At 40.9% G+C, this 16106-nt stretch overlaps 1 protein-coding gene across 28 annotated transcripts in view; it reads left to right on the forward strand.

Moving 5' to 3' along the window:
* The window catches only part of SCML4 (Scm polycomb group protein like 4), a 121693-nt gene that overhangs the window by 50347 nt on the left and 55240 nt on the right, over window positions 1–16106 (forward strand). For 22 of the 28 annotated variants that reach the window (XM_065543628.2, XM_074037366.1, XM_065543633.2 and 19 more), the window contains exon 2: window positions 1742–1956. The exons of the other annotated variants lie outside the window; for them this stretch is intronic. In XM_065543628.2, coding sequence (XP_065399700.1) covers window positions 1742–1956 — 215 coding nt within the window. The remainder of the gene's footprint in view (window positions 1–1741; window positions 1957–16106) is intronic. 28 annotated transcript variants of the gene reach the window in all.

Below are 16106 nucleotides of genomic sequence, written 5' to 3' on the forward strand. Positions count from 1 at the left end.
CAGTGCACTGTTTTCTATTTAACAGTGCATTCAATAAATAAATTTATACTTTAAAATTCTATTTACTACCTATGGTATTTCAAAGAACAATCAAGATGATTGATAGAATACTGTTCATATTCAGAAAATTAACAAAGTGACCTTAAATCTATAAAGGATACCCAATATTTCCCATCATGTTTTTAAGAACTTCCACTATTTTATATTTTCTGTGCTGAGCAGAGCAATCTTGTCCTTGTAGACAAGGCCCAGGCCAGGGTGTAGGGACTGTGCCCATCATCTTCCCCATCTGCTTCTGCAGGCTTTTGGGCAGAAGCCTCTCATTTCCACTGTAAGGTACCACTAATCCTTAAAAATGAATTTTATCATCCCTGAATCAAAGTCTAAAGTTCTGCCTCATTCATCACATTCCTGAACATTCCAGGAAGTCTGATCCCTGAGCTCATGAGACCACTATGTTGTTTGAGTCAAGTTTGATCGACTACCTCTTGCTTCAAGGTTTAGGCAATTAATTCTACCTAAGAAGTTTATTTATTTATTTATTTATTTTTGAGACAACCTTGCTCTGTCACCCAGGCTGGTACGTAGGGGTGCGATCTCAGCTCACTGCAACCTCTGCCTCCCTGGTTTAAGCAATTCTCCTGCCTCAGCCTCCCAAGTAGCTGGGATTACAGGTGTGGGCAACCATGCCCAGCTAATTTTTGTATTCTTAGTAGAGATGGGGTTTCGCTATGTTGTCCAGGCTAGTCTCGAACTCCTAGGCTCAAGTGATCTACGAGCCTCAGCTTCCCAAAGTGCTGGGATTACAGGCATGAGCCAGTGTGCTTGGCGTGTCTGGCCTTATTATTTATATTTTTAGTGCCATGCTAAGATTATTGTAGTATGTAGGGTATCTTTACAAAGGATTGTGCATGTTGAAAAATTACCCATAGTCTTGCCATCCTTGCCTTGGTGGCATTTTAGCATGTCTCCTTCCACTTTTTTTACCATACACATTTTTTGCATAGTTGAGGTCATTTTAATGTGTGATGCTTTTTTTATTCAACATCACGCTATCCAAAAAGTGCCATTAAAGACTTTTAACTAGTTGATTGTTTTATTCTGCAGATATATTACATATTCTCTTATTGTTCATTATTTGGGTTGCATCCATTTTAATTTTGCAATTCTAAATCATGCTAAAATGAATATATCTGTATGTAAATCTCTGTCCACATTTTGATAGAGGGACATCGTCAACTTTCATACAATTGATTTGATAAATTTAAATTTCTTTTAAATTTCTTTCAAGAGAAAAAGAGGTCATGATAATTTATAACTCAACCAAAGAGATACAAGTGAACATGAGAGAGTGGCTTTGTTTATTTAATATTATTGTTACAATAGTTCAAAGTTGAACTAACTGAGGAAACTGAGATACAAACAAAGTCATTTTGTTGCTGGTGACATTATCAGCTGTGTTTGGAGCTGGGAAACTATTGTTTTCTTTGCCTAGCCAGTATCTTCCCTACTTCACTTGCCCCATGGAAATTCAACATCCTTAAAATTACACCAGTTAACTTCCCACAGAGGCCCAACAGCATAGTAAATGCATCTAGTGGTACCTAGCTCCTTCATATTTGGTTTTCCCTTCCAATAAGTGGTAGGTATCGCCAAAATCACCAAATAGAATCATGTTTGCCTTGCAAACCAAACAAACACTTCTGTTTTTGTTTTGCTTTGTGTCTGGACTAATTCTTAGCACCTCTTCTGCCTGTGAGCGATTTGTCACCTCATTCTGTAAGACTGGCACCAGCAGAAATGCAGTCTCAGAGGATCCCGGGGAGAAAGCGAGGCCGACCCTCACTTCACTCCACACCTATGAAGATGGCAGTTCATAACCTTTATTCTGCTTCAGCTGGCTCTTTACCAGCAGTGAAGATCCCAAAGAAAAGAGGGCGGAAACCCGGGTACAAGGTACGGCTCCATCATCTCCTTCTCCAAAGTGGTATTGGGCTGGGGCATGGGTACTTGGTCAGACCTGCACTGCAAAATGTCACTAGAGGTTGGGAGCTTGGTAGAGACAGGATGAGAAATAAGCCTCCCTTGGTGAAGCATGTGACGGACGAGGTCTCATTGTTACAACACGGCACATAATGCATGCTGTCGTGTGCATTTTTCCAAGTGGAGAAAGCAAATTACACCAGATGGGGAAAGTTGTGAGCGAGCAGATTTTAGGGTCATCGCTAAACACACATTATTAAACCTTGCATCTAAATTAGTGTTTCAGACACTGAGCTTTTCCCTGACTCCTCCTACTAGGGTAAATCTTGAAGCCACTTTCCAGAACTCATTTGTCATTTATTTTAGCAGGAGCAGATGATGTTCCTGAGACATTTAAATTAATAATGCGAGCAGGCCAGTGTCAAAGGACATGGGAAAGTCTTCCCAAATAGAACCTCAACACAGAGAGTCATAATGAAAATTCAGCGTGTTAATTCCTAGTTTCCCACGCCTAAAAGGTGCTGACATCAAGTTTGGCTACAAGGAGGCATATCAGGCAAAACTATATTCCCGTGACCCTTTTAAGAATTAGCAGTGACTTGGAGAGGCTAGGATGGAGAATAAATCCTCTGATGTAACCACAATCATAAACCAGCTCAAACCCAAGGGAGGGCTGCTTCTCTAAGATGTTTTTGAATAGGCTACTAGAGAGGAAAAAAATGTTACACTTGTTCTTCACAAACCTTTTGGGCATTAGAAAATGAGCTTCAGAAGTTTTCCTTCATCTATTTTTCGTGAAATAAAGGCTTATGTTTCCATCTTGAGATCTGAATACTGAAACCAGAATGCAAATTGGCAATTAACTCCCATATATTTAGGAAAATATATGGAAATTATTTCAGGTCAGTAGAAAGAGCTTCTGGAAGAGTTGGTAATGAATTCAACCTTTATCCCTTTGGTTCTCCACAGTTCTTCCAAATGCTGGAAAATAAAATTCTGGAAATAAAATGCTGGAAAATAAAATCAGTAGGTGGGAGGAAGGCTCCTCCAAGTTAGTTTGGGGTCATTGGTTTTAGTAAAAGAAGCTTTTACTCAGCTATCTCATGAGGTAAAGTTTTCTCTCACTGGTTGTTTTCCTAACAACAAGAATCTCCTTTCTTTCATGTGCATGCCAGCTTTAGAACTGTCTCTGAAACCGGCGTAGCACCGGTCTCACCCCCTCAGCTACCTGTGCAGTTGCTGGCTTCTGGGAATTGCATCTGGAGGGCTGGAGCAGGGCGGCCTTTCTGTTTATAGATCCAGGGAGTAAATCCAGGATCCGAAGAAACATACTGAAGACTTCTCTCTCCTATTTGGCCTTTCTCCCACTCTCCTGGGGCCTGTGACCCAAGAATGAAAATTACCAACAGACTCAGCATTCCCGGGGCCAGGAAGGATTAAAAATTCATTCCATGAAATGAACCTGATTTCCCAATTTTTCCTGTCTGCTCAGAAGGGTAGTTTCCAGTGCTGGTGACACTCAGAGACAACTCAGATCAGGAAGAAATCTTTGGGGTTGGTTGGCTGATAATACAGGGCTCTGCCCAAAGCAGGCAGTCTCTTCCCGATTCCTCATAGAATTTCTCTTGTGGGAAGTAGACCACCGCTCTTCCTTGAATCCACTTCCCATATATTTAGGAAAATGTATGGAAATAATTTTAGGCCAACAACTCCCAGACAGCTTCCCAAGATATGGGCTTAATGTTCTAGAATAATAGTTCCAAACCAGGTGGCAGTCTGCGTGAAGTTCCCACCCATCCGTGGTGACATAAGAAAAACAATAGCCATTTGAAAGTCTTCATAAAGTTCCAATGATTCCTCTTAAACGATGACCCTTTATTCTGAAATATCTGCTTCCTATTATCTTGGCGGTAAAATGTTTTATTTTATTAATGTTGTATGTTAATAGTGTTTAGTAATTTTAAAAAATGTTCTTTGTTGGCAAAATAAAATTGGCAACCTGTTAATCTCCCCAGTTTTATTTTGACAATTTCCTAGACCTGGACACCCCATTTTACCATTAATGACAGGACTTTAATTGTGAAGGAGCCGCTCAGAAATTGTACAGTTTCACTCCATTTGCCAAATGGCCACTACTTTGACAATTTTAACTATCTGGGACACAGTTGGGGAGCCAGAAGTTGTTAAAAAAAATCCTGACCAAGCAAAGTAAGATATTACTTGGTCTAACTTTTAAAGATCTTGTATTTCATTGCTAAGAAAATGCTTCCAGGCCTTCCATCAGAATTTGTTTACATTTTTTGTTAACATGTTTCTTGCAAGCTCAATTACAGCTAGTTAGTAGCCTTAGATTTGAAGGGGAAGGTATTTTGGGGGAGAAGACTCTATACACAGCTGGACACTGGGAGAATAATAATTACTTTTGTAATGAGATGATAATATACTAACAAGAGAGAAATAATACAATAATATCAGTCTTATAAAATAAGACATAACATAATTTTATCATATCAATAACATTATTACAATGATATATTGATGTTAATAATAGCATCATAATGAAATAGTATGTTTCTGAGTCTTTGGCAGGCTCTTCTCCAAGAGATTCTGAGGACGCCTCATTGTGTTGACCGTGTAACAAGTCTATACTGGTTGACATTTGTCACTTCTTGCCTGGTGCTGCCCCAGCTGCTCTGTCAATCACCTCTGTGCACATGTGGGAACTCTCTCTTGTCCAAGACCTCCCTTCAAGACCCAAGAACATGTAACACAGGCTGTGACACTTAACTGCTTCCTGAGTCTTGAGGATAACATGAGTGAATTGCAGGCAGATAAGGGAGGGTTACACTGGTGGTCAGGTATCAATGCTCTAGAGTTCATAGTTCAGGCCCCCTCCCAGGGCCCATCTGGCCATCTCCCTCTTGGCCCCAGGCTTGCAGCCACATGGCTGGGGCAGGCTCACAGCTGGAAGAGTATCACATTTTATGGTGCTACTGCCCGCTTCTTGCCCTGGTCAAAGAAAGCAAAACCTCTGAACATCGTATGTTCTATAAAGAGCCATACTCTGACTACCATGAAAATAGCCTTGTTCATTATCAAAGAGAGCATTTACCTCTCCATTTGAAACATCTGCTATTGGTTGAGGTCCTTAGTTCAGAGACTCCCCAAGATCAATAGGTAGATTTTCCTTACATTTCATGACCAAAAAGACCACCAAGGTATTTTTAAAGAAACAGAGAGGGGCCGCACTAAGAACAAATCGTAGTTTCCATTCTGTTGAGGCAGCTGGTTATAATGACTCTAATAGTGGGATTTCAATCTTCTGTGTCTTCCTGGTTGGGATTTTTATTTAAGCAGAAGAAACAAGTGCTGAGTTTTGAAAAATAGCTGTTTGTCCCCAATACAAAGTAATAATAATACTAATAGCAATCATAATCAAACAAAATATTTATTGAATACTTTTACGTTTGAGGTTCCAGGTGGAAGAATTTTATGTGTATTTCTTATTTGATCCTTGATAGTTTGAGAGTGAGAGGAAAGAACTGCAGAAAAACTGCAAGACTTAGGCATAAATGAACCAAGCCCACAGGAGGCAGCAGCCCTCCACTCCTCAGCCATCGCCTTGTATTATTGTTCAGAACAGCAATTAGGCTTCTCAAGTTAAAAAAGAGTAAACAATGTTCTGTCTGCTCTGTTTAATGAGTTAAGAAAGGTGTGGCATGTTCTAGAAAGGATATCATCCTTGAAATGTTAACAACAAAATGACTTAAAATGTGGGTAATTGTGTCATTCGGGATACAAATTCAGCTGCTGTTACAAGGGCCAAATAATAGTGGCTTTAAAGAAAAAAGAAGCTAATTTCTCCCTCATGTTAAAGTGTGGGAAGGCTGGTATGATGGCTCCGTGGGGTGGGGACCCGGGCTGTTCCTGTATTGTTGCTTGTCACCTAGGCTGGAGTGCAGTGGCACTATCACAGCTCACATAGCCTCGACCTTCCCGGGTCAAGCAACTGAGCTGTGGGGAATACAGATGCACGCCACCATGCCTTACTTTTTTTTTTTTTTTTTTTTTTTTGTGCAGAAGAAGTCTCACCGAGTTCCCCAGACTGGTCTTGAATGCCTAGGCTCAAGAGATCCTCTTGCCTCAGCCTCCCAAAGCGCTGAGCTGGTTACAGGTGTGAGCCACCAGGCCCTGCCAGGTCTTCCATTGTTAACACACAGTTTCTACCTCCTGGTCTAATATGGCTGCTCCAGGTCCCACTGTCCCACTGTTTTAGACAACAGAATGGGAACACAGAGCTAGCAGAGGGCACGCCTGTCTCCTTGAAGGGCTCAACTTTCGAAGTCGCACATCTATTACAATTTGCATTCCCCAGGCCAGCAGTTAGTCACTCGGCCACCCATAGCTCCAAGGAAAGCTAGAAAATGCAGTGCTCGTTACCGAGTGATCAGCTAAAATTCAGGAAGTCCATTATTAAAGGAAGAAAGGAGAATGGGTATTTGGGAACAGCTAGCAGCTACTGTTGAGTACCTAAAGGACAGGCTTAGTTAACTGGAAAATTCACTTGATAAGGTAATTTTCTAATTAATATGAGTAAATGCAATGTTTTGTAATCCTTCAGTACTTTGGATTGTTTTGTTCTCTCTTCCTTATTTTTTTTTTCCGAAAAAGTAGGGGTTCTTTGCTCTGTGTAACAAGAGAGTCAAGTTCACAAAAATCTCAAGTAAGAGAATATTCAAATTTAAGTAGAAAGGGTTTTTGTTTGTTTGTCTCAACATTTGTTTAAAGCCTCTTTCTAAACATGTTTTCATTAGAACTGTTGAACTGGCATCACTGGTTCTGTGGCAGTCCAGATGTTGTATTGCTTGGAGTTGTATTACAGACATTAAAGACAGCTTAATAGGCCAGGCGTGGTGGCCCATGCCTGTAATCTCAGCACTTTGGGAGGCTGAGGTGGGTGGATCATGAGGTCGGGAGATCGAGACCATCCTGGACAACATGGTGAAACCCTGTCTCTACTAAAAATACAAAAATTAGCTGGGCATGGTGGCACGTGTCAGTAATTCCAGCTACTCATATCAGGAGAGGCTGAGGCAGGAGAATCACTTGAACCAGGGAGTCGGAGGTTGCAGTGAGCCAAGATCGCACCACTGCACTCCAGCCTGGTGACAGGGTGAGACTCTGTCTCAAAAAAAGAAAAAAAGATAGCTTAGTGGTACAGATGGGAAGAGTGGCTACCTAATACCATTCCTGTACCTCTTCCCAGGGCCCCTCTCTTGCTGATGGTAGGTATGGATTGCTGTCTGTGGTCTGTGGGGGAAATTATGACACAGTCACAAGGCGGGGGCCATTTCCTTGGGTTGAACATTGTGCAGCACCTAGGGTAGGGACTGTCTCTCCTGTGTCTTCTGTTGCCTACCCCCCAATGCCCATGCACCCAGGGCTGGAACAGGGGTCAGGGCTGAGGCTCAGTGGTGGATGTGAGGCAGTGGTAGGCTGGTAAATGTTTTACAGCCGGCACTCTGAGCGTAGCTCTGACATGAATGTTAGTTGTTATTTCACTCATGTTAAAAGAGTAAAATGAGCGTAAACAGTGAGGCTGTATGTCAGAGTTTTCCTTGTTAGTCAAGATTGCGAATGACTTCCTTGCTAAATTCGATAATAGTTTTGTTTTTCATTTGGATAGGGTTTAATTATGCTATGTTGCCCAGGCTGGAGTGCAGTGGTTATTCAGGAGCGGGATCATAGCTCACTGCAACGTTGAACTCCTTTTTTTTTCTTTTTTTGGACACGGAGTCTCACACTATCACACAGGCTGGAGTGCAGTGGCACAATCTTGGCTCACTGCAACCTCCGCCTCCTAGGTTCAAGCAATTCTCCTGCCTCAGCCTCCTGAGTAGCTGGGATTACAGGCGTGCACCACCACACCCGGCTAATTTTTGTATTTTTAGTAGAGACAGGGTTTCACCATGTTGGCCAGGCTGGTCTTGAACTCCTGACCTCAGGTGATCCGCCCACTTGGGCCTCCCAAAGTGCTAGGATTATAGGTGTGAGGACTGTACCCCGCCAACCTTGAACTCTTGGCCTCGAGCAGTCCTTCTGCCTCAGCCTCCCAAGCAACTGGGACTACAGGCATGTGCCACTGTGCCTGGATTGGATAATAGTTTTTGAAGACAAAAAAGAATTTAAGTTTTTTTGTGCTATTCACAGTGTAACAGCTATAGACATGACATGCTTTTAAGTTTAATTGGCATTTTTAGAATTTTCTCCATCACTTTTTAAAGTCTATAAATCAACATAATAATAAGCCCAGCTCTAATTCACAGCATTTTGTAGATTCTAAGGTGTAAATATTCCCTTCATGGCCAATATTGAGCCACCAATGTGATGTCCCTGAATATGGATTTGGGAAAAGATGTACAGCAGCAAACCCTTGGAAATACAGATGCAGTCGTAAAATTAGAAAGTGATGAGTTGTCAGTATTTATTACTTTTGTTTTTAACAAACGTTTTATTTGTTTGTTTGTTTAGTTTCACTAAGTAAAACAGATTTGTGAATGGGGCAGCCTCCTGAGCCAGAGCAGGTTCAGAGACTCCCTACAAACTTTATTAACTTGTAAGTATATATACTGTAATTTTTATTTTTAAAATCTTTTTTGAGACAAGAGTCTCACTCTGTTGCCCAGACTGGAGTGCAATGGTGCAATCTCAGCTCGCTGCAAGCTCCGCCTCATAATTTTTAATAAGGGCTGTGTTTAACAATCCACTTGCAATACTCCTGAAGATGTAACAATCCTCTCTCATGGACTAGTACAAGCTGGCTCCAGCCCCTGGCTGATCAGAGTTCTGCTGGGCTCAGGATGCTGGTACCCGGATGGTCCATGTCCCCGCTCTCATCAGCTGGGCTGACGGTTTTGATCCCATTGCCACTGATGCACAGAACTTGACCCCCTCACCAGTTTCTGTAAGAAACCCAGTCACACCAAGCAGTTCTTGAAATGTGTGGTTTCTACTAAAGATTGTTAGGATTGCAGGCCATAGCAGACAGCTTCCGTTAAATGACTCTCATGGATAGGTGTTTTTCTGAATTCTTCTTTATTTAAGGACAGTATATTAGTCTGTTTTCGTGCTGCTGATAAAGAGATATCTGAGACTGGGTAATTTATAAAGAAAAAGAGGTTTAATGGACTCAGAGTTCCATGTGACCAGGGAGGCCTCACAGTCATGGTGGAAGGCGAAAGGTATGTCTTACATGGCGGCAGACAAGAGAGAATGAGAGTCAAGCAAAAGGGGTTTCCCCTTAAAAACCATCGGATCTGGTGAGACTTATTCACTACCATGAGAACAATATGGGAAAAATCAGCCCCATGATTCAATTATCTCCCACTGGGTCCCTCCTCAACACGTGGGAATTATAGGAGCTACAATTCAAGATGAGATTTGGATGGGGACACAGTGAAACCATATCAGATAGTACTTTTTTGTTTTTCTTTTTCTTCCTTCTCTCTCCTGGTACCCATGGAATACTAGCTTCACTCTCTCCTCTCTTGGGTTCCTTCGGTGAGGAGGAAATGAAACCATTCCTTCCCACCTCAGGCAGAGCAGGAGCCCTCTCCACCTCCTCACCAGTCTCAGCCCCTCTCTGGATACAGACCAGCATCTGAACCCAACAAAGAGTTGGTGGGAGAAAGCCCCAGCATCCGAATCCTATCCCACCTCTTTTGCGTCTCTGAAAGGCACAAGAAAGGGTGGGCTATTCCACTTCCACCTCCAAGCATCTCCTTCTGCTTTCACTGTGATGAAGGCAATCTATTCTATTTGGGTAATTTTACTTTCCTAAGAAAGTGTTAGTGCAATGATTATTTAATTAGAATCCCAGAGTTGATCAAAGCTGACCTCAAGGCCAAACGGTACCAGCCCTTCCATCTCTTGGGTGTTTAATATCTCCCCCAAGTGCAGAAGGAAAAAGGTATGAGTAGACCCAGTTACGGGCTGACTCCTAGGAATGAAATTAGGTCACTGGCCACAAGATTCTTGTTATTGGAACCAATTTGCATTTCCAGCAGGCAAGTTTTTAGACTAAAGTTTGAGGTTAAACATGGTGAGTTATTCAATTTCTTCTAACTTTGCTCCCCTGCAGCATCTCCTCAGAACCCCAAGGGAGTTTTGTATGAAGAAAGAATGTGAGTTCCAAGGAGAAATGTGTCCACAAGGAAAGCTATGGGCAGGGACATGGACAAAGTTAGTCTTCCTTAAATAGAGGTGGGGAGTTATCTTAGTCAGCTTGGGCTGCCATACCAAAATACCATAGCCTGGGTGGCTTCAATATAGAAAATAATTTTGTCATCGTTCTGGAGGCTGTAAAGTCCAAGATCAAGGTGCAGCAGGATTCAGTTCTGGTGAGGGCTGTCTTGGCAACGGCTGCCTTTTTACTGTGTCCTCACATGGCAGAGAGAGCAAGTGCTCTGACTTCTCTTCCTCTTCTTTTAAGAACACTAATCCTGGCCAGGAAGTTTCAGTAGAAACTTCCAGAAAATAAGAATCATCCATTCATTGCTTATTTTTCTCTTCATCCTGTTTTTCTAATTCTGATTTTAAAAATTCAGGCAATGCGGCTGGGCGTGGTGGCTCACCTCTGTAGCCCCAGCACTTTGGAAGCTGAGGCAGGCAGATCACTTGAGGTCAGGAGTTTGAGACTAGCCTAGCCAACACGGTGAAACCCTGTCTCTACTAAAACTACAAAAATTAGCCTAGTATGATGGCAGGTGCCTGTAATCCAAGCTACATGGAAGGCTGAGGCAGGAGAATTGCTTAAACCTGGGAGATGGAGGTTGCAGTGAGCTGGGATGGTGCCACTGCACTCCAGCCTGGGTGACAGAGCAAGACTCTGTCTCAAAAACATACAAAAAAAAGAACATGAATCTCTTCATGGAGCCCACTCTCATGACCCCATCTAAACCTAATTACCTCCCAAAGGCTCCACCTCTAAATACCTTCACACTGGGAGTTAGTACTTCAACATATGAATTTTGGAGGGACACAAACATTCAGTCCATAACAGAAAGGAAGGAAAGGAAGGGGAACATAATCGAAAAAGCAAAAATCTAGGCTGGGCATCATGGCTCATGCTTGTAATTCCAGCACTTTGGGAGGCTAGGCAGCAGGATCACTTGAGCCTAAGAGTTTGAGACAAGCCTGGGCAACATAGCACGACCCTGCCTCTACAAAAAATAAATAAATTAGCCAACTATGATGGTGCACAACTGTAGTCCCAGCTACTTGGGAGACTAAGGTGGAAGGATTGCTTGAGCCCAGGAACTCAAAGCTGAAGTAAGTCATGATCGTGCCAGTGTGCTATATCTTGAGTGACAGAGTGAGACCTTGAAAAAAAAAAATCGAGTGCATTTATTTTCTATGGCTGATGTAACAAAACGCAACAAACTAGGTGACTTAAACAACAGAAATTTATTGTCTTAGAGTTTTGGCAGCTACAAGTTCATGATCAAGGTGTAGGTAGTGTTGGTTCTTTCTGAGTCTGTAAGGAAGAATCTGTTCCATGTCTCTCTCCCAGCTTCTGATAGTGTCAGGCTTTCCTTGGCTTGTAGATAGCTTACTCCCCATGTCTTCCCATCATCTTCCATCTGTGTGTGTCTGCCTCTCCATCCATATTTCCATTTTGTATAAGGATACAAGTCACATTGGATTAAGACTCAGACTTATGACCTCATCTTAAGTCGACCATCTGCAGAGACTGTATTTTCAAATAAGGTCACATTCACAGGTACTGAGGGCTGAGATTTCAATATGTTTTTGAGGGGCACATTTCAACCTATAACATCTAATATGACAATCTTTGTCTTTTAATTAGATGTTTAGTCCATTTATATTTTTAAAAATTACCAATAAATTTGGGCTTAAATCTATACTGATTTTTTTTTTTTTTTTGTATTCTATGTATTCCTTTTACCTGGCTTTTCTGCCTTCTTTTGGGTTACTTTTTATTATTTAATTTTTTCTTTCTCATTCATTGGCAGTCAAGCATTCTGTTTTCTGTTGTATGAACGGTTACTCTAAAAATTACAGCATGCTTACTTATTAGAGTTGTCTAAAGTTGACCATACTTTTGCTTCTTCCTAAATAATACAAGGACCGTAGTATACTTTAATTCCATTTATATTCTGCCCCCCACACTTATATATTATTGTTGCCATACATTTTAATTTTTTCTTTTTTAGCCCATCCAGTCATCATTATTATTGTTCTACATAGTCATTTTCATTTAAATTCACCTAATTATTTACCACTTCTAAAAAAGTCTTTATTTTTGCATATCAGACCTTCCACCTGGCTTTCTTTCATTTTGCCTGAAGTAAAATGAAAAGCAGCTCCTCTAATACAGGTCCTCTAATGATAAACTCTCAGTTTTCGTTGTTTGGAAGTATCTTTATTTTACCTTCACTTTTGAAAAAAAAAAAACTACTTTTTTTTTTCTGGGTGTAGAAGTCTAGATTGTCAGTTATTCCCTTGAAGAACATAGAAGATATTATATTTCGCCAGATGTGGTGGCTCATGCCTGTAATCCTAGCACTTTGGGAGGCCAACGCGGGCAGATCACTTGAGATTAGGCATTCAAGACCAGCCTGGCCAACATGATGAATATGTAAATTCGCTTGGCATGGCGCCTGCCTGTAATCCAAGCTACTTGGGAGACTGAGGCAGGAGAAGCACTTGAACCCAGGAAGCGGTAGTTGCAGTAAGCCAAGATTGCACCACTGCACTCCAGCATGGGTGACAGAGCAAGACTCTGTCTAAAAAAAAAAAAAAAAAAAACCAAAGATATTATATTTATATTCTGGGTTCATTGTTGTAGAGAACTCAACTACTTTTCTAGTTTATTTGGGTGTTTCTTGAAAAGTAATCTGCATTTTTAATCTAATTTTAAGATTTTTCTCTCTGTCTTTGGTGTTTTATAATTTCACTTCATTGTGTTGACATGTGGAATTATATTTTATTCATCGTATTTAGGATTTGCTGAGCTTCCTGAATCTGTGTGTTGAAATCTTTCATCAGTTTTGGAAAATTCTCTGCTATTATCTCTTCAAATATAATCTCCTTTCCATTTTCCAAATTCTTTTCTTCTGAAACTCTAATGCTTCAAACTTCTCATATTCTCCGTGTCTTTTAACCTCTTTTCCATAGTTTTCATCTATTGGTTTCTGTGCTGCTTTCTGGGTAATTTCTTCTGACATATCTTCAAGCTCATTAATTTTCTCTTTTGCTATGTTTACAATGCTGTTAAGTCTATCCATTTACCCCTTAATTTTAGTTACTGTATTTCCCACTTATAAAAATTCAATTTGCTTCTTTTTCAAATTTACTGTTTTTTAAATCATCTTTTATTCCCCAGATATATTTTCAAACTTGTTCTTTATATCTTTATACATAGTATCATAGTTGTTTTTATAATCTAAGTTCAATAATTGAAATACCTTAATATTTTGGGGGTTTTATTGTTGTGTGTTTTTATTGCTTATTCTTTCTTTAGTCATTTGCTTCCTTGTGTGCTTGGGTATTTTGGACTGTTATTCATCAACCTTGAAAAATTATTTTTGAGACTTCTTTGAAACCTTTCTCCAGAGATGATGTGTTTTCTTTTGCCTTTCCAGTCACCTGAGACACTGTCATATTGGGTAATTTTTTAACTAAATTCATAGCCTGAAGTTTTCTTGATCACCCAAGTTCTGTGAATTTGGGATGCAAATCTGTGTGAGATCTGGCTTCTGGTAATATCTTCTCAGAGATTCTGCAAATCCCCTCCCTCAGTGTCAAGGCAACTTTTCTTGTAGCCAGATAGGGGTAGGAGAAGATGGGACAAGTCTACAGCTGGCGTGCCCTTATCCTGAGGTTGTAGCTCTTAGGGTGAGCCCTGGGCTTCATAGCAATGCCCACGGTCCAGATTACACCTATATGTTGGCCTGGTTATTCTTTATATATGTCAGTTCCTCTACACTTTTAATCATATTTGCATTTATTTTTTATTTGTAGTAGTTTCAATTGATCCTAACAACCAGTTTTCCATCTTACCAGAAACAGGACTTCAAAGAATTTAGAATGCTACATTAACATTCCAAATACGGCACTAACACTGGTTTTGACACAAATTCTTTAATGTTTTCAAAAATAATCTAATGAAAGTTACACACACAACATTATGAGTTGGGAAAAGCTTAGAAACGAACAACTGTAACCCATTTAATGGCTTTGGAAGATGAAGCTTAGAGGAGCTGAGTGAGTTGCTCAGAGTCCCATGTGAGTTGGCAGCAGAACCAGGACTAGAATGTCAGTTGTTATCTCTAAGACCTGTATTCTTGCCACTGCTCTGCAGTGCGGTGGCAACATGTAGTTGACTGAAATTATGTCCAGGAATTATGGATTATTTCCTTTTCTTCATGCCTCTCCCAAAGTTCTGCACAGAAATTTTACTGTGCCATTCTGAAGGTTTATTACTTTAGTATTAGAGAAGGAATGTTTTGAAACTTAGAGGCAAAGTCAGTATTATTGCCCAATAATAAGTCTAGTTAGTAAGTTAACCAAATCAGCAATAAGGAAATAAATGCTGATGTTTTATAACATAATAAAAATGTACTATTACAGCAAAGATTTTGTGAATAGATGTAGACATTTTCCTGGATGTTGTGCTTTCTGTCACCTGTCACTTCAGTTCCATCTCAAAGTACACCCTAAATCCAATCAATTCTTTCTACCTCCCTACTTCCACCCTAGTTTAGCCACCAGTGTCTCTCAGCTAGACAACGTGATACCTCCTTAGCAGTGTTCTTTTCTGCACTTTGCCTCCACTTCCCCATCCATTCTGCCTAACAGCAGCCTTATTTATGTATTTATTTATTTTGAGACAGGGTCTGGCTCTGTCTCCCAGGCTGGAGTGCAGTGGTGCAATCTCGGCTCACTGCAACCTCTGCCTCCCAGGCTCAAAGCATCTTCCCACCTCCGCCTCCTAAGTAGCTGGGACTAAGGTGCATTCCACCACAGCTGGCCAGTTGTTTTTTTTCTTTCTTTTTTTTTTTTTTTTTTTTGTATTTTTTGTAGAGACAGGGTTTGCCATTTTTGTCCAGACTGGTCTTGAATTCGTGAACTCAAGTGACCCTCTTGCTTCAGCCTCCTAGGATAACAGCACTCAGAGATTCTGATGTGAGCCACTGGGCCTAGCACCATATTTATTTTCACAAAATGAAAACTAGCTTATGTGTTTCCCTGCTTAAAATCCTGTAATTATTTCCATCACTCATAGAATAAAATCCAAACTTGTTATCCTGACTGTATTTGTTTCCTTAGGGCTGCTGTAACAAAGTACTACCAACTGGGTGGCTTAAAACATCCTTTCTGGAGGCTGGAAGACTGAAATCAGGCTGTCAGTAGGGCCATGCTCTCTCTCTGAAGACTCCAGGGGAGGGTCCTTTCTTGCCTCTTCCTAACTTCTAGTGGTTGCCAACAATCCTGCTGTTTCTTGGCTGTCAACACATTACTCCAATCTCTGCCTCTGTTGTCACATAGCATTCTCTCCAAACAGATGTCTGTATCAAGTTTTTTTCTTCTTATAAGCACACCAGTCATTGGGTTAAGACCAACCCTAACGCAGTATGCACTCATTTTAACTTCATTACGTCTGCAAAGACCCTATGTCTAAATAAAACCAATATTTGTAGGTACAGGGGATTAGAACGTAAACATATGTCTTTTTAGAGAGACACAATTCAATGCATAACACTAACTTAGAAAACTGCCATTATCTCATCCTAACCACCTAGCTTGACCTCACCTTGCACCATTCTGACGCTTGCCCACAGTTCCAACCACTCTGGTTTCTTGAAGAAGCAAAGCTTTAGAATGTTTGCACAAACTGTTCTGTCTGCCTGGAAAGCTTTCTGCAGTCACAACAGGCTAGTTCTAGCCACTCGGATCCTGACTTAAATGTCACCCCTTTATAGGCCTACCCTGGTCACGTAGTTGCTGTCATCGAGAACAAGAAGTTTATCTTCCCCATTCATAGCTGAATCTTCAGCACCTAGAACAGTTCCTGGCACATAGTAGGTGCTCAAGAAGTT

This window comes from Macaca fascicularis, chromosome 4 (genome assembly GCF_037993035.2).
Source record: "Macaca fascicularis isolate 582-1 chromosome 4, T2T-MFA8v1.1".
Classification (NCBI taxonomy): Eukaryota; Metazoa; Chordata; class Mammalia; order Primates; family Cercopithecidae; genus Macaca; species Macaca fascicularis.